Source organism: Strigops habroptila, chromosome 18 (assembly GCF_004027225.2).
Source record: "Strigops habroptila isolate Jane chromosome 18, bStrHab1.2.pri, whole genome shotgun sequence".
In the NCBI taxonomy this organism is placed as follows: domain Eukaryota; kingdom Metazoa; phylum Chordata; class Aves; order Psittaciformes; family Psittacidae; genus Strigops; species Strigops habroptila.
The window spans coordinates 2,538,952-2,561,367 of NC_044294.2; the positions used below are offsets into that span (position 1 = coordinate 2,538,952).

Here is a 22,416-nt window from a genome sequence, read left to right on the forward strand (position 1 = left end):
AGATGGCGGGGGGCTCGGCCCGTCCCTGTGGCCGGGACCCCCGGCAGCGCCCCCGGGGCTGTGCTGCCGCAGGGGCCCTCACACCCCGCGGGCACCCGGGAGGAGCGCCCCGGGTCGTGCCCCTGAGGAAAACATTCCCTATTAACGCTTCAGAAGTACCGGGGACCCCGTCCCCATGGGCTGTGTGGAGCCAGAGCTGCTCCAAGCCGCGCCTCAGCGTTCCCGCTCGTGTGGTGAGATCGCGCCGATACAAGCTGTGGTGCCCCGTTGTTTTCAGCAAGAGAGGGCAGGAAACCACCGCGCTCCAGCTGCCACCCCTCGCTTCCTGCTCGGGGCCGGGTGTGGGAGAGCAAGAACACGGTGTGAACCTGCGGCTGCGTGTGAGGGGGGCGGAAAAGAGCGATGTAAACAACGTGGGCCCTGCTGGGAATGGAAGGTGCTGCTCGCGTTTGGGGTCGGTGAGAAGGCGGCTTCCACTGGGGTTGCGGCAGCGGCAAAACCTGCTCACGGATGCGGGAAGAGAGGAGGCAGAGGAAGGGGGAGGCTGGATTCTTCAAAGCAGAGATGCCTGCAGAAGGACACTTCATCATCATCAAAGGTAGGAAACGTAGTTTTGGAGATTGAAAATGTGATGTAGAGGGGACTCTGATGTGCGCAGGGACAAGCAAAGCTGCTAGAGGAGGGCTGGTGGAGTGGACTGTGCTGAAGATCTTAATGTACCATGAGGGGGTCATGAAGGTTTGTCTGGGGGGGCTGTTTCTCGTTGCAGTGTCCCTATGTGAATTCCCAGGGCATCAGTGTTCTGCCAAACTGGGGGGCAGCCCCTTTGCTGTCACACAGCAGCGATGTGCATCCCTGCCAGGGCTTTGTGGTGGAGATGGGGGAGGATCTCAGCCCCTCGTGTGTTAAGAAGAGATGTAGAGCTGTGTTAAGAGGTGCTGAGCCCTGGGGGCATCCAGCTGAGGGGCTTCTGGAGGTCTGCCTGCTAGGGAGTAAGCTGCCATTGTAGATGAAGCTAAAAGAGGGGACATGCGATAGCTTAACTTTAGTAGGTTGTACTTTGCTGGGTAACTCTTGAGAATTGTCAGCCCCTGGTTGTTTGGATGGGAAAAAGTGAACTCTGGCAGATTTGGACCGAAAACATCCATGTGGTGCTGCTGCAGGCTTGGGCTGAGCCTGAAATGTCTGTAGGAGTTTCAGACTGGTACCAGGAGAAGCATCATGACCTTTAGTCTCAGCTTGCATCAAGTTAATTCAACCCATGGACGAATTGCTCTTGTAGGGGATGAGTTAAGTGAGGAAGAAAGTGTGGGCAGGTGCTTTGGTGATCAACGTTGTGTCCATCAGAGTGTTGAGTGAGGCAGTATCTCCTCGTAACATGCCAGCCCCACTCAGCAGGGGAATAAAGATCATCAGTGATTAGTGCTGTGGAGCAGATCCTGAATTGTTTGGGGCAGAAGATACCTGGAAGGGCCCAGTGCTGAGTTGGGGAGCACCATGCATGTGTTTGAGATGTGCAGATCAGGACTCCAGTCTGCTCTGGTCACTCAGTCTCTTCCCTCCCCATCTATGCACTAAGGAGGATGAAGATGTTATTTAGCTGAGTTACCTCGCAGATTTTGGGGGGTGCAGTATAAATACAGCACAAGATAACTGATCCGTGACTCCTGGTTGGTTTATTCCTTGTGGACAGGCTCTTCTTGCTCTCTTGTCTCCAGTACTTTGTAATGTCAGTCTGTTATTTACAGCCCTTGTGTAGAATGAAGCAAACCTGGATTCAGTCCTTGCCTTCAGGGGTGTTTATGCACTGATCTGCTTCGTGTAAAGCACAGACACAATCCTGAAGGACATGGACTGGGACCCAGCACCCTTCTGTGGAGCATTAACCCCTGATTTATAGAGCCCTTCACCTCCCTCTGTCTCACTTGCTGGTGCCTGCCCCTCTAACACCTTTTGCTTATTCTCTCCCTATGTCCTGCATTACCCCATCTCCCCATGTGTGGGAGCTATTGTGTAAATAACACTTCCCAGCCCTGTGCTTGTTCCCTGCTCTCTTGGGAATATTGTTTTGGAATTCCTTCCCCAAACTTCATAGGCAAAGTTCAGAAACCCAAACCGTTCAAGTCTGTAACTCTTTGTGCTCATGGGGCTTTGGTTTGGGAAGGGGATGGGATGCTCCTGGGGGGGGCTGTGGTTAGTGGGGTGATGTGTTGTATTATTCTGGGCTCTAGTCATTTCCCCATCTGTAAGCACTGGAATTCCTTGTGAGCTGTTTTCAGAGCTGATCAAAAGCAGCATCTGACATCCAAATATTCGTGGTGGTGGTGTGGGACCCTGGGGAAGCTCTTCCCACGCTCATCCCCATGTGCTTGTGTGTGCTGTGGTTGTCCCCACGTCCCTATACCTGTCCCTATGTCCTCGTGTCTTTCCAACACCAAAACCCACTTTCACATTGGTGTCAGACTGAGGAAGGAAAAAGCTCGTGTGTGTTTACTCGGATTCACATGCAGAGGTAGGAGGTGGGATTCCCGGGTGTGTGACACTGACAGAAGAACATCAGCACTGAGATCCAGCTGAGCTGTTGTTCTGGATGTCCACTCCCAGAGGGGAAGCTGTGAAGGTGCTGAAATCCATATTGGAAACTGGTGTGGAACCGGTGACTCGGGCCCCTTTGGGTAGGGGAGGCTCAAGGTTCTGAGGGGGTTTGATGCAGGGGTTGGATTCTGCAGCATGTGTTCAACAGCCCAAGTGATCCCCTGTTCTTTGTGCTCTTAAATGTCATGGTGCCAACGCTGACACACTCTGGATCTGCCCCATCGCCACCAGAGGGCACGTTGTGACCAGTCACAGACTGGTTTAGGTAGGAAGGGACCTTAAAGCTCCTCCAGACCCACCCCCTGCCACGGGCAGAGACACCTTCCACTAGAGCAGGTTGCTCCAAGCCCCTGTGTCCAACCCGGCCTTGAACACTGCCAGGGATGGGGCATTTACCACAATGGGCTTATTTCTGAGCAACTTAATTCAGAACCCAAACTCCCCAGCAGTGACTTTTGATTCTTGCACCCCTGAGCTGTGAGGATGCCACTAAAACCATCCCTGCACCCACTTGTTGCTGCAAAGCTCCTGTGAGCCCCTAAATTCCTTGAGGAACCAGCTTTGGGGGTTTAGTCCTGCAGTTTGACAGTGACACACACTTGAGATGTGCAGGAAGCTGCTGGGCAAGGAAGAAAGTGCCCAGCTGAGAGTGTTTGGGTGTTTTTCCCTGCAATGACATTGGTTTTATGCCTTGCAGGAATGAGAGATCTTACACCAACCTTCCTGCTATTGTTTTAGTGTTTTCTTCACTGTTTTGAGACACATTATTTCTTTGTTGTTCTCCTCATCTCTAAAGCAGCAGAATTGCTGACAACATACATGTGTGTTGATTAAAGCCTCTTCAAGTAAACCCCTGGCAGGTTTCTTGCTGGCTTTGTTGTTTGGTCTTGGGAGCTCTGAATAGTGCCCAGGGGTCCCATCTGGAATTTACATTCCCCTTCCAAACCCATGCACCGTGGGCAGGGGGTCAGGAGAGTTTCCAGGGTGCAGGATGCACCTCAGTGTGTGAGCAGGGGCTGCAGATGCACAGTTCGCACTTTCACATAGTAAAGCTTGAAGCTGTTTAGTCAGACCTATAAATAACCACGAGGGGAGAAGGTGGCTGGTGGGAGAGAGCTCTTTGATCTAACAGAGCAGGGTTGCAACAGGAGATAAGATGCAGCTCTTCAGAGGGGAGTGCGCTTCATAGGGCTCCTCAAGGGTGCAGCACGCTCCCAGGCATGGCAGGGCTGGCTCTGAGCAGGTAGTGCTGGGGTTCAGCTGCTGAGCTGCACCGATGTGGTGCTTACAGGCAGCTCTGAGCAGGCAGCAGAGCCAGCATCCTGCTGAGGTGATGCCATACAGCAGTGTCTGTGCTGGAAGAGGAGCCTGGAGAGTCCCTGCTGCTCCTGCCCTGCCACTCAGTGTCTCCTTTTGCTCCTTAGGGATGAGCCCTGTTTGGCCAAACCAGAGCGTCAGAGCATCTTCACTGCTTCAAGTGACTGCTACCTGCTGGGCCTTTAATTTCAACACTGATGCAGAAGCTGTCCCTTCCCATTCCCCCAGCTCCTGCTGTGCTCCTGAGTCAGTGCTGTGGCTCATCCCCCAAGCATGTAAACCCACACCTCCGGGCTGCCCAAGGCAGCGCTGCCAAGAGCTCCTGCAGATCTCTGGTCAGCTCATCCTGCCTCATCAGTGACTCAGGGGATGATGTTCTCCATTCTGTCCCTGTTTGCCTGAAGCTTTAGGGTCCAAAGGTGATGAGCTGCTTTTGTGCAACCCATTAGATGTGAACTTCACTTTCTGAGGAACAGCAGATGTTGGTTTGAGAGGACAGGCAGAGGAACACAGCCAGGTTCAGGGGATGTTCTCCAGCCCAGATTCTTATGGCAGTGCTGTACTGGAGAGGATGACAAGTTCTCTGCCCAGGCTTATCTGCAAGCTGTCATCCTGACTTCCCATCCTTGCTTTGGGGGCAGACTGTTTGCAGGTGCTTTGGACATGGCAGATGCTGGATGTGACTGACCCTGACAGTCCCTTGGTGTCAGTGGTGCTGGAAATCAATATCCCCAGTGGTGTGAGGGAGAGCCAGTGGCATGTTCAGCAGAGCTGGTACTTGTCCAGCCCAGCCCCTCTCCTGCCTTGGCAAGGGCTGATGATGATCTGGCTGGTGGGGATGTTAAAACCAGTTCAAGGGACTCTGGGAGAAGAGACACGTTGCCTCTCCCTTGTCCCTCACGTAGATGGAACAGTCATGGGTTGATATATCTGACCCTGAACTCCCTAAATCTTGAATCCCTCTCTTCTCATTCATCCTTGACCAAGAAGTGGCAAATGCAATGTGTCATTGCAGTAAATCCCCATTACATTAATTATCCCTGTATGCACATTTGGCATATTTTCCCTTGAGCCATCAGCCCATTCCCCATCTCAAGTATCTGCCTGACTTTTAAATGTCATCTTCAAGAGATTCAGACCTTCAGGCTGGGGGAGGAACAGCAAGGTGGGCACCGTGTCTCTTGTAAAGCAGTTGTCAGCATTAAAGCTGCGCCAGGATAATCTCTCCTGCGTGTTTTGTGCACCCTGTGGCTGACAGTTTGCCAGATGAAGCCACCTCAGCTCCGAGGCAGAGCTGCCTCACATGTGCCTTTGATGCTTTGCAGTGTGTGAGGTGTTGCTGCTGGCCCCACAGGGTGACAGCCTTACCCCGGAGCACCAGCACCGACAGAGCTCAGCTCGGAGGAGGCCACTTCCCACATCTGGGTTCTTGCTGCCTTGACAAGTATCTCTGGTGTGTCAGGAAACCACACGGTGGGTGTTGTCTTTGCAGGGTAGAAGTGGGGGAAGGAATCCTGCTCCTCCATGGCCAGGGATGGGTCCTGTGCTCCCCAGGATGGGCTCTGGTAGCTCCTCTATCAGAGCAGGGAGCAGTTGGGGCCAGCACGAGGGCCTCCTGCAGCAGCTCATGGGCCATGCTGTGAGCTGTGCTTCAGAGAACATGAAAGCTTGGAAAAGCCTTCTGAGAACACCTATCCCAGCTGAGCTTGGTGTCTTTCCATGAGTGCTTCCCTCTCCCAAAGGATGGGGAAGCTCTTTGGATGGGTTCTGAAGAGCCCACGTGCCTCAGCTGGGTCTCGTGCATGGACATGGCTAAACTAAGTAGGACTGAAGGGTTTTACCAGCTCTTGGAGGTGTTTCCCACAGTGCTGGGTGATGTGGTACAAACTGGGCTGCTGCTGGGATGCAAGGAGCAGGACACCAGCATCCAGGGCCTGGCTCTAGTCTTTGTGTGCAGCAATAAGCTTCCCTTTTGTACTTGTGGGTTTTCCTCATCTTTAAAATGGATCTGGGCAATATCTGGAGAACCAGCAGTGATTTGACTGGAAGATTTGGGAGCTGCCCACTCTTGCAAGAGGAGGTGACAGTATTGGGGTTGAGCGAGTCTGCTGTCACCTTCATTTGCCCATTAAATCTGTCATTTGAAGCATGAGTGCTTCTTAGCAAAGCACTTTGAGCAAGTGCCTGTAGCTGTAAATTTGAGCTCAGCCTGATGAAAGTCCCTTTTTTCTTCCCAGTGGGATGCTGCAAATACAGAAGCAGCAGCAATGGATGAAATGTAGGAACTTCTGTGAACTTATGGGACCTTCTCAACAGGTTCAGGCTGAGCTTAGAGCTTGGGTTTGGACTGATTCTTGTTTGATCAATTCCAGCTCCCCATTCCTATCTTCAGATGAAATGAAAACTGTCACTATCGGGGCAAGAAGCTGATAAAAGATTCTTCCTAAGAACAAAGTGTGAAGTTTATTCATCTGGGCTCAAAACAGGATCCTTGGGGGAAAAGGGAGGCTTCTGGGGAAGGAATCCTGAACTAGGCTGGTGGGAGAGGGAGGTTTGTTAAATCACTTTTCCTTCAAGGACTGCCACAAAGAACCTGCCTTTTTGAAGGCCTGCCTTGATTTCAGGAGCTGCATTGCTTAATGTCTTTATAATCATACACCCCCCAAAAAGAACTGCTTTTGCTGGATCGGAGACTTATTCCAACTGGAATTAGATGCTTAATTGTCTTTGTGCAGATGGGTGGAGAGACCTCGGTGTCCATGTCCATATGTACCTCCTTCTTCTACCCATGGCCATGGAAGAATCCCATTGCCCATGCTGGAGGTGCAGGCAATGCCATCTTCATGCCACTTGCTCCATGCCTTGGGTGTTGAAACAACTCTCTTTCCTCTCCTCTTTGAGAGTCAAAAGGGGCTCCAGGTCATGGCCTGGAGTAAGCCTGAGCTGGGAAAACTGCTTGTTTTCTCCACACAGCTCTTCCCACAGGAGCTCAGTCACTCTGTGGAAGCCTTGGATCAGCCACACATGATGGGAACCCCAAACTGAACCCCACCAGCCATCTGGACCGCTCTGGACTTGTGGTGTAAGGTCCCTCCTTGAGGTCTCTGTGTTAGCAGCTTGTTCTCTGGGGCTGCAGCAGCAGCACAAGGGGTGAGGCAGAGATAGGGGCTGGCAGCAGCTGTTCAGGATGTGCTGCTGATTCCAGGACATCTCCCACCCTTTTTGGAAATCGAGAGTTCGGAGCAAGACAGACCCAAAGCAGAAAGAGCAGCTGATAAAGGCTCACACAGATGACAGCCCTGTCCCCACTGGCTCCAGGGAGCTGCACCAGCTGGGGGGCAGCGATAGGCTGCTTGTGTCTGTTCCCCCCCCTGCTCTGGGCATGGGGATGGAGAGCATCTCCCTTCCTCCTCCCTCATGTCTCTTCCTCTCTAAGGCTGAAGCTTTCTCCATAACCACATTTCTGGCTTGGCTCTGCTGCTGCCCCTCTTGTGCAACTCCCTAAACACTTGTAGGCCTGGTGTTTTGAGGGTCCGACCGAGTGATGATGGGCTGGGAAATTCCAGAATATTCCTTGTCCTAGGAAATGGCAAAAAAAGGGAAGAAAATATTTGTGGGTAGAAACTGGTGACACTGGCTGATGCTCCCTGGACAATGCTCTCCTCAGAGCAGGGCTGTGTGTCACTTGGGTTTGTCTGTGAGGACCTCTAGCAAGCCAAAAGGATGCTGGTGTCACCCCAAGAACTGATGTTCCTGGGGCTGGTGGCAATAGGCGCCTACTGAAGTGTAATGGAGAGGGGGTTTGGTGGAACTCAGGGTGACACTTGGGCTGGGAGCAAGTGAGGCTGCCCTAAGGCAGATGTGGCACAAGCTTTCCATGGCTGTAGAACCATCTGGTTTGGCTGGAGGAAAGGGGATCTTTGAGGGCAGCAAGACCCGTGGAGATGGGGAAGAGCAGGTCTGTGCTCAAAAGGCTCCTTGGGCAAGAGGACTCTGATCTGCATTGACTTCCAAGGGAGGGGTGTACAGGAGGGCATGTGGGGTGAGGGTTCCTCACCCTCCCTGACAACAGGGTCTACTTGGGGGTCAGTCTCTAAGACTGGGTCTCTGAAGGGCTGATAACTCGAGTTCCCATGGCCCAAGCAAGGATCCTGTGGCTGGGGCATCCACAGAGGGCTCCGGGCCCTGTTTCACATGCAGACAACTGTCACCACATGTGATTCTGATTCTTTGCTTTCTTTTCTTTCTTCTAACAAACGAAGGGGGTCCCACATCTGGCTGCAGCGGTTGAACATGCTCCATTTCGTCACAGGCTGATAGAGAAGAGGCAGTAACAGAGGAGGGGAAAGGGGTGAGAATCACAGAGCTGCCAGATCCTGCCTGCTGCAAAGCCAGATGCTTGGGACCTTCTGCAAAGGTTTTCTGCAACCTACAGCATGACAAGGACATTGCAAAGGGGACAGGGCTGCTGGGCAGGGTTTGTGCTGCTCCATTGCGTGGCAGGAGGCTTCCAAAGAGGTGTTTGTGTGTGTTGAGAGGTGAGACAAATCTGCTGCCTCCCAGGAACTGGGGAATCTCTTCCCTTGGGAGCAGGCTGCTTCCTAACTCCATTAAATATATATGTGTGTGTGGAGAACTGCTTAGCTGATGGTCTTCATGTTCTGGCTGCTGTGGGCCTCTTTCTACACCTCTACCAGGCTCAGCACCATCTCTCTAGGCCAGGGCAGCAAAGGAAATGGGCAAAACCACCTGAAAACCAGCCTCTTCTAGTGGCACTTTCTGTACTTAGTTAGAAAGATGCTGAAATTGTGACTTCCCAAAGTGAAGCCCCCCTCCCCAGGCCTAATCTTTCTAATCCAAAGAGCCATGACAGTGTGGATCCCTGCAGTAACCATGAGGGCTCAGTCCTCTGGGGTGTTGTGTGTGCCAAGTGCTTTCTTGAGCATGGCTATGGGTGTTCTGAGGTGCTGAACGGCACCTCTGCAGCCCTGCAGATCTATAGGTCACTGCGTGTCTGTCCCTTGAGAGGGATTCTCAAGCACAAGAGTGGCAGCTGGGTGGAAAATCCACTTCCAAACAAGGGTGAAACTTGGCTCTTCTGTGAGTTGTCTTTTGGAATCAGGATGTTGGGGCTGGGAAAGGCCATGGTAGTCACTGAGGAGCTGGATCTTCCCCCAGGAGCCAAGGGTTTTGCTGAGAGGGTTTTGCCATCCAACCTGGCACTGGCTTTCTCTTTCCTCTCTGCTCATCCTTTGCAGTGGGTGCACATGAGCTGACACAGCAGTTTTTCCTTCCCTTTCTTTTCCTCCCTCCTCTCCACCCCCCATCCTGCTCATGGATGAAAGCAGCTTTGCCATCCGATAGGTCCCAAGGTAAAAGCAGTGTTACAAGAGAATGTAAACAGCAGCTTGGGGAGGGCGAAAAGCCCCCAAAGAGGTGAGCAAGGCAGGACCAAGGTATCTGGTGTCAGCCCCAGCTGCCTTCTGCAAAGGGTTAACGCCAGGCCCGCTGCAGAAGGGACTCTGGAGCCTTTCTGCCAGTGGTTTTGAAATCTGATTTTCTTTTTGCAACCAAAAAGCGAGGGTTTTATCAACTTCCTATTTGAGAGCAGAAGTCGGAGCTGGTGCAGGAGTGCTGCCTCGTGTCCTTCTGCCCTTGCGTGTAGTTGAGGTAAGCAACGTGCTGGCAGTGCAAGAACCACAGCTTGGGCGAGGGGGAGATGAAGGGAACAGCCCCAGAGCTCTGAGATGAAGGGTCCTGCCTTGATCCTTGCATCAACCCATGGGCTGTGTGTGCAAAGTGCCTGCAGTGCCCTGGTGAGACCTGCTCTGCTGCCTCAACACCAGCATCTGATGATGCCCAAAGCAACTCTGCTGCGGGGTTTAGCTGCCACCACCTCCTCACCCTTATCAGAGGTGAGGAGCAGCACATCCCTGTGCAGCCAGCTCCATCCTGCATCCCTGTTTGCAGCCAGCTCCATCCTGCATCCCTGTTTGCAGCCAGCTCCATCCTGCATCCCTGTTTGCAGCCAGCTCCATCCTGCATCCCTGTTTGCAGCCAGCTCCATCCTGCATCCCTGTTTGCAGCCAGCTCCATCCTGCATCCCTGTTTGCGGCCACCCCAGAGCTGCCTCTGGGAGGCATTTTGGAGGCCCAAAGCAGAGTGGGGCTGATCTCCTGCCCCACACAGATGGATGCAGATCAGCTTGATCCAGTCCTAATTGTTCTTTGCACAATTCACCTTATTCCTTCCCATATGTGGTTGGGCTGTCTCTTGCAAAGCTTTTCAGTTGAAAGCAGCTTGTCCTAAACTGGAGCATTCAGGTACTTCTGCTCTTCAGGACAGCTCAGGTTTCTATATGCACATGTTTTATGGGGGAGCTAAGTCCAGGCAAGCACAGATGGACTCCAGCCTTATGGAAAGCACCTTTCAAACCAGCTCTGTTTAGATTCCTGGCCCGAGCCAGGAAATCTATGACTAAATAAAGATGGGAGGTCTGCCTGGTCTATTTACTTGCATTGACAATCAGAGCCCAGCTCAGCCTCTCCATTGGAAATACCCCAGAGAGGCTCAGATTTTTGCAGAGATTCCCCCAAATCCTTCATGTGGGGAGATGACACTTCTCAGCTTTACCCAGAAGCTCTCTCAGCAGCTTTCTCTTGCCCAAGAGAGAGCCCTGCCTGGCCTGGGTGACATCTAGACCTGTGGCATGGCTTGGTCAGCGCAGGGAAGGATCCAACCCCAATATTGCTTGTGATGCAAGGGGAGGCTGAGCTCTGCTGGGTGTTTCATGACATGCAAACAGGGAATGGGGTGTGAGAGCAGCACTGACAGCACCAGAGCTGGGAAAACCAGAGCTGTGACAGTGTGTGCAGGGAAACTGCTGCTGAGATGTTGTGTAACGTCCCTGCTCCCATCTCTCCTCAAAGCTCTTGTGCCACATTCACCTCCTGCCTCTCTTGCAGTTGGTTTTCACTCTGATGCAACTGTTTAAGCTCTTGGAACCTGTCAGCTTGCAAAGCTGAAGGGTTAAATGTAGGAAACAGTGGGCCTAAGTACAGCAGACCTTTTGGGGGGCTGAGGACTGCCAGCATCACCTCTGCTCTCCAAACACCATCCCTGCTCTAAAGCAGGGGTTTGCAGGTCTAGCTCAAAGCATCATCCACATACTTTGTGATGTGGATGTGAGCAGACACAGCATCTTTGGGCACCTCACTGGGCCTGAGGGCTTGGAGGAGCCAGAGCTGCAGGTGCAAGAAGTGCCAAGAGCTGGGGAGTGGGAAGTGGTGTGTCTGTAGGGCAGCAGTGCAGGGCTCAGCTGTGCAGCCAACCATCAGCCTCTGCAGGTGAGCAGAGATCGTTGCTGAGCATCTATTTCCACCCCCCCCCCCCCCTTAACTTTCACTGCAGGAAGTAAATAAACACTTGTGCATACTTTAAACATCTCTGGCAGGTAAAAATAAGTTTGCATGTTGTGGGGCTGGAGGAGCTGCTTTGTGCTGCACGTGGGAGCCCGTTGAGGTCGAGGGGGTCTCAAGGGGATAACTGAGGGCAAACATCAAGCCCTGGCTTTAAACCTGTTGTATGTCACCATCTGAGCTGCTGGGCCATGGGATGGGACCCTGCAGCCATCACTGGGCACAGGCTGAGCTCCCTGCTCCTGGGTGTGCAGGGGCTGAGGACTTGTATTTGCATCAGGGAAGGAATCAGTTGGGATTTTGATGGCTATAACAGCACAAGACAGGAGTCTGGTCTTGGCCTTGCAGCAGCTCCTAACCCCATCTAGCAGGAAAACCCTGTCAGGTTCAGAAGGATGAATACCCAGTCCCTGCTTTAGTTTATTCCTAACTAGGATCAACTGTAATCTCCAGCAGTGTGGGCCTGAAAAAGAGAGATCTGCTGTTTCCATGGGCATCAAGCTGGTATTCAGAGCTGAGTCCATCCACTGACCCAAGCAGGAGTTTCCAGGGTACACTGTTAGCTTCTGGTGTCTCTGGTTGATGTGTTCCCAGGCATAGCTGACACTTAGATGAATGTGTCTCTCCTCTTTCAGAGGGATCACAAGCTCTGTCCTAAACCAAGTCATGCAGACACTTGGCATCACTTCATAACCAGGCAGTAGCAGGGGACAGTGATGGAGGAGAGTGGGGCTGGAGGAAGGAGCTGCCCTGGCAGGAGACTGACGAGGTGCAAATATTAATCCTGGAGGTTATTGCCAGTCAGTTATGTGCTGTAACAGCCCCAGGCCCAGCAGCGTGGCTCTCCCCAGCACTGCACATGCAGACAGAAAGGTAAAACGGATTTACTGGCGGGAATGTTGGGGGCTAAAGCCTTTGGCACCAGCCTTTCTGCTGGGAGCCAAAGGGTGTCCCAGTGTTCCTGTAGGCTGTGGTGCAGCAGTTGTACACAGTGGTGGGGTGCTGTGTGCAGGTAGGTTGTGTTCTGGCCATGCTTCCATGTGCTCATTTCCTCCTCACATTGTGCATGAGGTTGGATAACCAAGATTTTTAAACCCAGTACCTGTATCTCCCATTAACCTGGTGCCTTTTGTTCCTTCAACCCCTTCAGCACAGCGAGAGAGAAGCAGCACTTTGAGCAGACTGTAGCAAAGGCAGAAAGAGGTGGTTGTGCTTCAGCTCCCAGCCATACCATCCAAGAGATTTTGGATAGGAAGTGAAGAGCAGCTTTCCCATGGGAACTGCAGAGGGAGGCAACTGCACTGAATGGAGGCCTCGTAAATCAAAGCCACACGCTTTGACTCTGTGCTCTGTGGCCATGGGCAGATGGTATTTATATGCCCAGTCAAGAAGTTAAGGAGGACAGAAAAGCCACAAAATGCATGAATTATCAAACCCCTGAGTCCTGTGAATCAGCCTCAAAGTGTGACAGGAGGGGAAACTGAGGCACGGTGCATGGGCTGCACTTGCTGAGGGTCATGCAGAACCTCAGCCCTGCAGGGCTGAACACAGCCTGACGTGCTGTTCGTGGCCATCTGTGCTCCTCACCACCTCTCTTGGTGAGAGGGACGGGGTCAGGCAGTACAACAGGACATCTAATCTTATTCCAGTTATAAAATAAACAGGTATTCCATGAGCTTCCTTCATCCAGAAGCAGCAGCAGCAGCATTTGCATTGCCTGCTTGGGAAACGTGCAGCATCAAAGCACTTTGCTTTGATTCATCACTGCTCAGCTGCAGGGATGGATGTTCCCAAAGCTCTCACTGTTCACCTAAGCTGGGAGCAAAGCTCACAGCAGCTCTGATGGAAAGAGGCACACTTTAAAACGTGCAGGCCTAGAAAGGTGTGATTCAGTGTGTATGATCTTGCTGCTCCATCCACCTCATTTATCACTGATGAAAAGCGAGAGGTTATTTTCACTCAGCTCAGGAATTGGTTCCCAGACCCCTCCAGTGCTGCCTGCCCGGTAACCTGAGTGGGAATTCCCTGTGCCTCAGCCTCGACACCAGCTCTGTGCTCAGCATCCTGCCCCTGTGACCCATCGCCAGCCTCAGCCCGGGCTGTGGAGGGAAGTCTGAGGCTTTGTGCTGGCTCCCAGCTCTGGCATCGATCTCATCCTCTTTAAACACTCCCAGGCCTCCCTGCCAGGCTGCAGCAGCTGGAGGACACTGGTGCACCTCTGCCTCTTCCAGGCCATGAGTGTGTTCACTTGTGTCTGTACATCTCTCCTTGCTGGCCTTAGGCTTCTCTGTGCACAGGGATATGAGCCTGATGATACCATAGGGCTGCCTCTCTCTCCTGCCTGGGCATTAAAGGACAGTGCAGGGCACTTATGGAAGCACTATCAGTCTCTGTCCCCATGTAGTTCTTTGTCATCTGCCTCTTTTTGAGGGCAGCTCGATTCTAGGAAGCCCCGGCATGGAGACAGGAGCATAAAAGGCTCTTTTCCTTATCTCTGACCTTTGTGGCATGGCCATGCCTCCAGGGTGGCCTCGGGGCCCAGATAACACAGGAGCTGGGATGCACGATTAAGCATTGAGACACTGAAGAGCTCTGAGGTGGCAGCAAGGGGACAAAAACTGAAGGGAAGTGTCCTCTGCAGAGCCGGGGGGGTGGAGGGATGTGGGTGACGTGCTGGGTGCTTTGCTGAAGGGTCAAGGCAAAAGCTACTCCCAGTTTCTTGCTGATGAAGGGTGCAACAAGGTGGATGCTGGAGGCATCTGATGCCCTGCTCCGTGCAGAGCCCAGCCCTGCTCCTCTGCGTGCTGGGGCTGTGCCGGAGCTGACAGTCCCCAGGGCAAACACTGGCAGGAAAATGCTGCTTTTTCCTTTCTCTGCTTGGATGTCTCTTAGAACAGGGAAAACGTGTCCCTGCTGCACTGGCTGGAGCCAGCCTGGGCCCAGACTGAGAATCCTGGACAGGAGGAAGCAAGTCTTGGACTTGGGTTTAGCATCCCACATCCCAGGTCATGCCGTGGTGCAGCAGATCCTTCCAGACCCTTTCCATGGGCAGCGAGGTCAGAACTGAAGCTCCTGTGTGTGTTACCCAGTGTCTGTGAAGGACTGAGTCTGTTTCTCAGTGGAAGTGATTTGAGTCTCTCCTGCTTGTAGGAGACTCATGGGGATGTAACACCAGTGGTACCTTTACCTGCTCAAGTCAGTCCAGCTTGGTTGAAATCAGCTAAAGGACTAAGAATTGATGGGAAAGAGAACACAGGCACAGGCAGCAGGGTTACGTGGGGCTTGTTTCTTTAGCAAACAGGGTGGAAGCACTGCGAGGTCTTGGGTTCATCCTGCTGCAGACCAGGCAGATGTCTGTGGGATGGGAGGAATGTTTCCTGCCCAGCTCGGGCCGTGCTGCAGCGCAGGGGGACCCGCTGTGGTGAGGCCTGGGCTGCAGCGCTGGGGCTGGGGCAGACAGGGACCCACAGCCCGTGTCTGTGTCCTGCAGCCTCAGGAAAAATTCCCCTTTATGGTCTCACAGCCAAATCCTGCTGCTTCTACCCCACAACGAACCAGAGAATGGTTTGGGTTGGAAAGGACCTTAAGATCATCCAGTTCCAACCCCCTGCCATGGGCAGGGGCGCTTCACACTGGACCATGTCACCCAAGGCTCTGTCCAACCTGGCCTTGAACACTGCCAGGGATGGAGCATCCACTTCTTTGGGCACCCTGTTCCAGTGCCTCACCACCCTCACACGGAAGAACTTCCTTATGTCCAACCTGAACTTCCTCTTGCAGCATGCCAAGGACAGAGGCTGACCGGGCAGAATGGGACAATGGCTGGATTTGGTTTTCAGGTAGAAAACTCAAACACTTTCCCAGCCTTGTTGGAGAAAAACATCCTCTGAAGGCTCTTGTTTTGCTGAGTGAGGCTGCTCTTGCCCTGGGGCGGGCGGAGGGCCAGAGCTGGTGCAGATGCTGCCAACTCCACCCTGTCAGAGCTGAGTTTTGGGTACCCGAGTACCGGGGTGCCCTGGGGCCAGCCGGGGTGTAGCCTGTGATAGTGATCTCTGCAGGCCTTGAGAACATCAGCAGTAATAGTAGTATTTTCCCATATTTTGGTTTATCCCCCCCCATCTTTTGAGTCTCTACTGACCCAGCTCTGATTTCCTTCAGTAACTGCAGTAGTCTCAGTTTCTGTGTTTCACCCAGTAATGAGCATTTCCTTTAGCACAGCCATCACTCCTATACACCTCTGCCTGCCCCATGAACCACTTCTGGGCCTCAGAAGATGTAGCTCTGGTCCGTGCTTCACCACTGTCACTTGTTCTTGAGCTGTGGGAGGTTTATTTGCCAGCAGAGGTACAGCAGTAAATGCTCTTAGACAAATATAGTCACACTTTGCTTTGGCTGAGAATAATCCAGACCCTGCTTCTTCCACCACCTGGAGAACAAACATCTGCTGAGTGCCTTTGAGAATCCAGCCCTTCATCCCTGATTCAGCTTTTCTTCTTCTCTCCTTATCCTTCCTGGCTCTTTTAAGTGTGCATCTTCCCAGCTTCTGTCTCTGCCTGGGCTCACAAGTCAAAATCTGGTGCCAGTTTGACATTTGCCTTGTCTGAGTGCAAGAAGCCCTTCAGGTGGGAGGAGAAACAAGTCACTTTGCTCCCCATCATGTGTGCTGCTCGGAGCTGAGCCTGGGAAATGCAAGCTTCTTGGCTGTGTCAGAGCAGCATCTCCTGTCACCTTGCCAGCTGAGCCACACATTTGTCACAGATTGAGCAGAGCGATGCTCTGCATCTTCCTCCCTGTGCCCAGTTCTCTGCGTGCTTCATAGAATCATGGAATGGTTTGGGTTGAAGGGACCTTAAAGCTCATCCAGCTCCAACCCCCTGCCACGGGCAGGGACACGTTCCACTAGAGCAGGTTGCTCCAAGCCCCTGTGTCCAACCTGGCCTTGAACACTGCCAGGGATGGGGCAGCCACAGCTTCTCTGGGCACCCTGTGCCAGCGCCTCAGCACCCTCACTTCTGCCTAAGATCCAACCTGAGCTTCCCCTGTTTCAGTTTGAACCCATCACCCCTTGTCCTGTCACTCCAGTCCCTGTTGAAGAGTCCCTTTTATCCTCTTGCTGTTTGCAGCTCTCCACCCATTCGGTTCTCCCCTGCTTGCCCTGGTGTGCTGGGTGGGAGAGGTGTGTATCTCCTCTTCTTCTCCCTAGGGTCCCATGAAGAAGTTCAGCTTGGCCAGGGGACCAGGTTGGTCCAACGTGCAGAAGGAGAAGCCAAAGGAGAGACTCCAGCGATCTCAGTTCCAAGTCACACTTCCAGAGCAGAGGCAGGGGCATTCCAGGGCAAAGGGGCAGCAAAGCTGCACCCGCCAGGCCATGACAGCCCATGTGTCCTTATCCCTGTGTTCCTTGTGTGTTCATCTGTCACATGCTCCTGATTCCCTCATAGGCTTCCAGCAGGGATATGGCTTCCCAGAGAGGTCACATCCCCTGGCACAGCTCAGTAATCCCTGCAGTGCCCCAGTGACAGCCACTTACCTGGCAGTGTAACACCTTTATGGGTCCAAACCAGCATCTCGAGCTCCAGCATCTCCAGCTGCTTCTATAGCTGCTGGGCCAGCATCCTTCAGCTGCCTGCAATGGACTTTGGCTCAACTGTGTTAGGAAGGAGGAGATGTTGTTTTGGTGCTGACAGTGCCCAGTAGGGCTGACAAGCCCTGTGCTCCTGACTCGAGCTGTGCAGCTATCAGCAGCTCCGATGATGGGGCTGTGCAGCAGTTCTGCACTTATCATTGCACGGGGGACTGGCAGGGGGGCTGTGCAGCAGGGAGGCTCCCCCTCCACGGAGGTGAAGAAGAGCCAACAACAAGATCCCTTTTGTCTGCTCTGGAAGATCACCAGGGAGGTGATGGCTCCTTGTCAAGGCCTGGCCTTCATCTGCTGGGAGCGAGGAGCAAGTCATTCCAGTGCCCTCGCTGGGAAGCAGGGATGCTCCTGCATTCCTCTGCTGCCATCCCTCATCTTTTGCTTATGTTGTGCAGTTTCAAAGTACAGGTAGCACCAGAGTGTTCTTCAGTGTGGAGCAGATACCAGGGATGAGCCCTGTGGCAGCAGCCAGGGCAGAGCTTATCCAGCTGGATTTCACCCTGAAATCAGTCCGGCTCAGCCCCTGGCACAGGCTGTTCGCTGGCCAGATGTCAGCACTTGTTTTGGGGCCATGGTCTGCCAGCTCACCACCTAAATCATGCTCAAGAGGTGCAGAAACAAACTCAGAAGCACTCCTGCCTGATTGCAGGAACGCTTTTGTTTGTCAGCTCGCAGTGGGAAGGAAGTTCCTATTTGAATTGCTACAGAGAGTATCCTGGTGGGAGGCTGACTCTGCTAGTGCAGTGGATCTGATGCTCTTCTGCTCAGGCTCTGGTAGTGCAGTGAGGGTGGTGGTTCTGCTCACAGGTACAGGGCACGAGCACAAGCTGTGGACTTGCTTTTGGGGTGGCTGAAGCCTGGCTCTGGTAGCAATAGTTGAGTAAGACAAAATACCCCTTTTTCTAACTCAGCCAGCCATAGAAACCTCTAATTTCAGCTTAGGATATCTCAGGAGGCATCATCTTTGCCACTGTGATGCTTAAGAGAGGGCAGAGGGGGCAGGAGCAGCAACTCCTGGGCTCAGGGCAAACGTGAGTGTTGGAAGAAATGGTTCATGTATTGGGCAACCACTGGAATCACTCCAGCAAAGCTCAGTGCAGTGGGGATGCTCCTTGCCTGGTGCTGTGGATGTGTTCACAGGGTGTGTATCTCATGAGTGTGTTGTTAATGGCAGTAATTACTGATGACATGAATGCAGAAGCATCTGTAGATAATCCAGCCACCAGAACTGCTGGGAGAAATGCATCCAGATTTGATTACAGCATCTCAGGGAAGCTGATCTCTCTGCATCTGTTGGGGTATACACAGGTACCTGGCAGTGACAGTCACAAGAAATACATTTGTGCCTTCAGGAGAGGCTGTTCTGCGAGCACAGCGTAACACTTACAGCAGGAGACTTGTCCTCAAAGCTGCAGGTGATGCTGTGTGGGTTGTGCTTCCATTTATTAGCACAGGGCTGAGACATTCCTCTTCCCTTCTACTTGATCACTGGGGTTTGTAGGTCCTAAACATCTCCCCTTTTTGGCTTTGCAGTTTGAACCGGCGGGACGAGCATCCTTCCTCCCTGCCTGGGGGGGGACACGTGTGCCGTGCGTGCGTTGCCTGAGCGCGGTGAAGCCGGCTTGGCAGCAGGGGTGGTGGCTTTGGGATGGTCCCTGGGGTCTGCCACCACACACAGCTGTGGGGCTGGAGGTGAGAGCGGCTCAGCCTGCTGCACACGCACGTTCTGGCTGCTGTGGGCTTGGTACAAGCTGTTTCCTTTCAGTTATACCAGAGGCGAAGCGAGCGGCAGCAGCCAGCTCTTGGTAAAGGCTTCTCGCCTTCAAGCTCTGCCTCTAGTTCAAAGCCCCCCTCCAGCCTGTGCTGAAGCAGACACAACCAGGTGCACCCCAAGTCGTTTTCTTTCTACCCCCCAAAACACTCCCATGCACACAACGTGTCCTCCCTCTGGGGAACTGCATCCAGCACGGACTCACTTGAGATTTTACCTGCCCATTGCTGGCGCCCCTCTGAGCCCACCCTCTGCCCTGTCCTGATGCGCTCCCAGAAGTAAAGGATTTTCCTTTCTCCCTGCTTTTGTTCCAGCTGGGCCAGTCCCCCCTTCATAGAATCATGGAATCCCAGCCTGGTTTGGGTTGAAGGGACCTTAAAGCTCATCCAGTTCCAAGGGCAGGGACACCTTCCACCAGAGCAGGTTGCTCCAAGCCCCTGTGTCCAACCTGGCCTTGAACACTGCCAGGGATGGGGCAGCCACAGCTTCTCTGGGCACCCTGTGCCAGCGCCTCAGCACCCTCATAGGGAAGAGCTTCTGCCTCAGAGCTCATCTCAATCTCCCCTCTGGCAGGTTAAAGCCATTCCCCTTGGCCTGTCCCTACATCCCTTGTCCAAAGCCCCTCTCCAGGTTTCCTGTAGCCCCTTTAGGCACTGGAGCTGCTCTAAGGTCTCCCCTTCCTCCTCCTCACTTCTCCAGGCAGGACTGACCCTTTCTCCAGGACAGCCACAGCACGTTCCCTTTCTCCCTGCACCTTTGGGAAGCCTCGAGCTGGCCCAGCCCCATTGCCTGGCACTTTGTGCTCCTGCCCCATCAGCTGCACGGTGTCGTGCAAGCAAAAGCTCTTAGAGAAACCCAAACGCATCTGATCTGTGCAGGACGTGGGCAGCGAGATGAGTTCAGGACAGGGGAAGGCAGGAAGGCTGGACAAGGGCAGGGTGTTGTAACAGAGGCATGTTGGAGATGTAAAATTGCAGGGCAGTGTTTTATAACAATTTGCATATTTGGCAGCCACAGATAATCCCCTGAAATGAACTAAATATATCCCCCACACACCCCCGGGGGCTTTCCAGGCCCCATTTGCCTTCTGAAATTGATTGGTTTCAGCTTTGCATGTTTCTTCTCTGGTCTTTCTTTCAATCTCTACCAGCTCAATTTGGCTGGTGTCTGAAATGGGCCTTTGGGGAGCCAAAGTGAGCATTCACCTGGGGGTGGCTCACGCTGGTTTTGAGTTTGAGGCAATGAAAAGGTGACTCAGTTTAGATTTTGTTAGGAAAAGGAACTAAGGCAGAAACCAGCGGCTGAAATGACAGATGGAGGCAAAGCTGTTCCAATGCTTTACAGAAAACATCAGGTGAAACTCCACTGAAATCTCTGCTGGCCTCAGTGGTTCCCTGAGGGAAACTGGGCTGGCTCATCTGGAGCCAAATCTGAGCTTAAACTGAGCTATAGCCCAGGACCAGGCATGCTCAGGTGCAGGGATAGAGCAGAAACCCCAAGAGCATCAACAAGCCCCACTTCTGGTTCTGTTTAATGAGATAACTGCTCTAAGACGGGGCTTTCAGTCAATGGAAAAGCTGCACTTTGGCCTTCAAAGCAGCAAGTTTTAGCTTCTTCACAATCCTCATCATCACTGGATCTATCTAAGCATGGCTGAGACTCCGTGTTCAGATGATATCACCCCAAAGTGATTAGTTACACTCCACAGCCTGACCAAGTCAGAGGAAAGGGAATGCAGTGGTTGCCAGTAATGGGAAAGGTATTAGGAAACACATCCCCCGGGGTCAGATGTTAAACTTGTACTCAACCCAACTTCCCTTCAGCTCAGTGAAAGCATTTTTCCTATGTTAGGAATGAATAAGACGAGGAAAGCTCTGGGGGCAGAGAGGAGGCTTGTGTTTGAGCATGGAAACCCTCAGCTCCCCGTGCCCACACCACAGCAGCGTCTGCCCTGGGCTGATGGGCCCTGCAGTGACCTGCCCCACAGCCACCATCCCTGCGCCTGGGGATGTGCATCTCAGCCTGACCTGCTCCTCTGCTCTGTCCTCCCCAGCCCCTGTGTGCCACAGCCCTTGGTCCTGCTGGGAATAGTTGCAATATCTCTCCCCTTTGGGGAAAATTGGATGTAAAATATAATAAAACAGTTTTCTGATAGCTAAAGGGGGGCTACAAGGAATACAGAGAGGGGCTTTGGACAAGGGATGTGGGGACAGGCCAAGGGGAATGGCTTTAACCTGCCAGAGGGGAGATTGAGATGAGCTCTGAGGCAGAAGCTCTTCCCTGTGAGGGTGCTGAGGCGCTGGCACAGGGTGCCCAGAGAAGCTGTGGCTGCCCCATCCCTGGCGGTGTTCAAGGCCAGGCTGGACACAGGGGCTTGGAGCAACCTGCTCTAGTGGAAGGTGCCCCTGCCCTTGGAACTGGATGAGCTTTAAGGTCCCTTCAACCCAAACCAGGCTGGGATTCTATGTTTGAAGTGCCTTGAAATCATCAAACCATAAAGTGTGAAAGACCATCTTCACCCTTTCCCACACATGCACAAAATGGTACCTGGTTTTTATTCTTTTGAGGGGATTTCCTCTAGCAAATGATGTAGTTATTTGCTCATTGGATTTGGTTTTCAAGTCCTTGGTGTATGTTAAGCAGTTTCATTTCGCTGTCACTGATGACACCATAGTCACAATATGATTGAGGAGGAAGATCACTCAGCTCTTGGTAGATCAAAATTGGGCTGAAGGCAGATGTAAAAGACATGGAAACCAGTGCAGAAAAGGTGCTGATCGTGCTGCCTGACAGCCTGCAGGGCCAGTGCACAGTGACATGGATAAAAGCCTCCTGGAGCCAAGACCTTACTCATGTGTCCCTTTTGAATGGCCATCCCAACAACGGACACCAGCAGCCCCTCAGCATCAGCCCAGCATCCTCCCTACCCCTTTAAAAGCTCCAGTCACTGGTCCTCCTTTTAAATTCATCATTAACATACCCCAAAAATGCCCTCTCCCCTCATGACTCAGCAAAGAACAACACTGCTGGTTGGAGATCCTGGAAGTCTGGAGCCCATCAGGGGTTTTCAAGTTTCCTCTGCAGGAATTTCCTTTCCTGATGTCGCCAAAGCCAGGAAGCTGCCTATCTCCGCACAGCAGCGACCAAAATTGGGCTTTCCTGGAATTTTCTCTTTTCCCTCCGCACACGCCCACGAGAGGCTTTTTGGGACACCCACAGTCTGTAATTTGCCCCTTTCCAGCCTGATCCTGTGGCTTGCAGAGGCCTCGCTTTTGCCAAGTCATCATGTGGAGGGAACACTTCCTTGTGCAACCGGCCCTGATGTGCCGCTGGGTGCGCGGTGGCCACCGAGCCCACTGGTGTCCCGGGCACTGGGACAACCACCATCAAGTCTGGGAAAAGGTCTAAAACTTTCAATTTCAAGAGGCACAGCCCAAAAACCAGAAGGACCAAGAACCCAAGTGCTGTGGTTTCCCTTTGCCTGACTAAAGCAAATAGCTGCTGTCTATTTTTACTATAAATGTGGGCCGTGGGGCCCTTCTCTTCCCCTCACAAGTGGGGGATGCTGCTCACAATGAAAGAGCTGGGGGGGTCCTCCCGGATTAAAAGCAGCTGACTGGTCCACAGACATGTTTCCCATAGATTCTTCAGATGTTTCTTGCCCACACCACCGAAGA

The 22,416-nt window shown here is 52.9% G+C and overlaps 1 protein-coding gene across 3 annotated transcripts in view; it reads left to right on the forward strand.

The window, feature by feature from the left end:
- Window positions 1-22,416, forward strand: part of CCND3 (cyclin D3) — a 35,638-nt gene continuing 13,222 nt past the window's right edge. Inside the window, exon 1 of one of the 3 annotated variants that reach the window (XM_030473658.1) lies at window positions 1-598. In XM_030473658.1, the coding sequence (XP_030329518.1) occupies window positions 176-598 (423 nt within the window). In that variant the 5' untranslated portion in view covers window positions 1-175. Of the gene's footprint in view, window positions 599-13,220; window positions 13,982-16,568; window positions 17,301-22,416 lie in introns of those variants that run through there. The other 2 variants (XM_030473662.1, XM_030473660.1) reach the window with 2 other exon arrangements.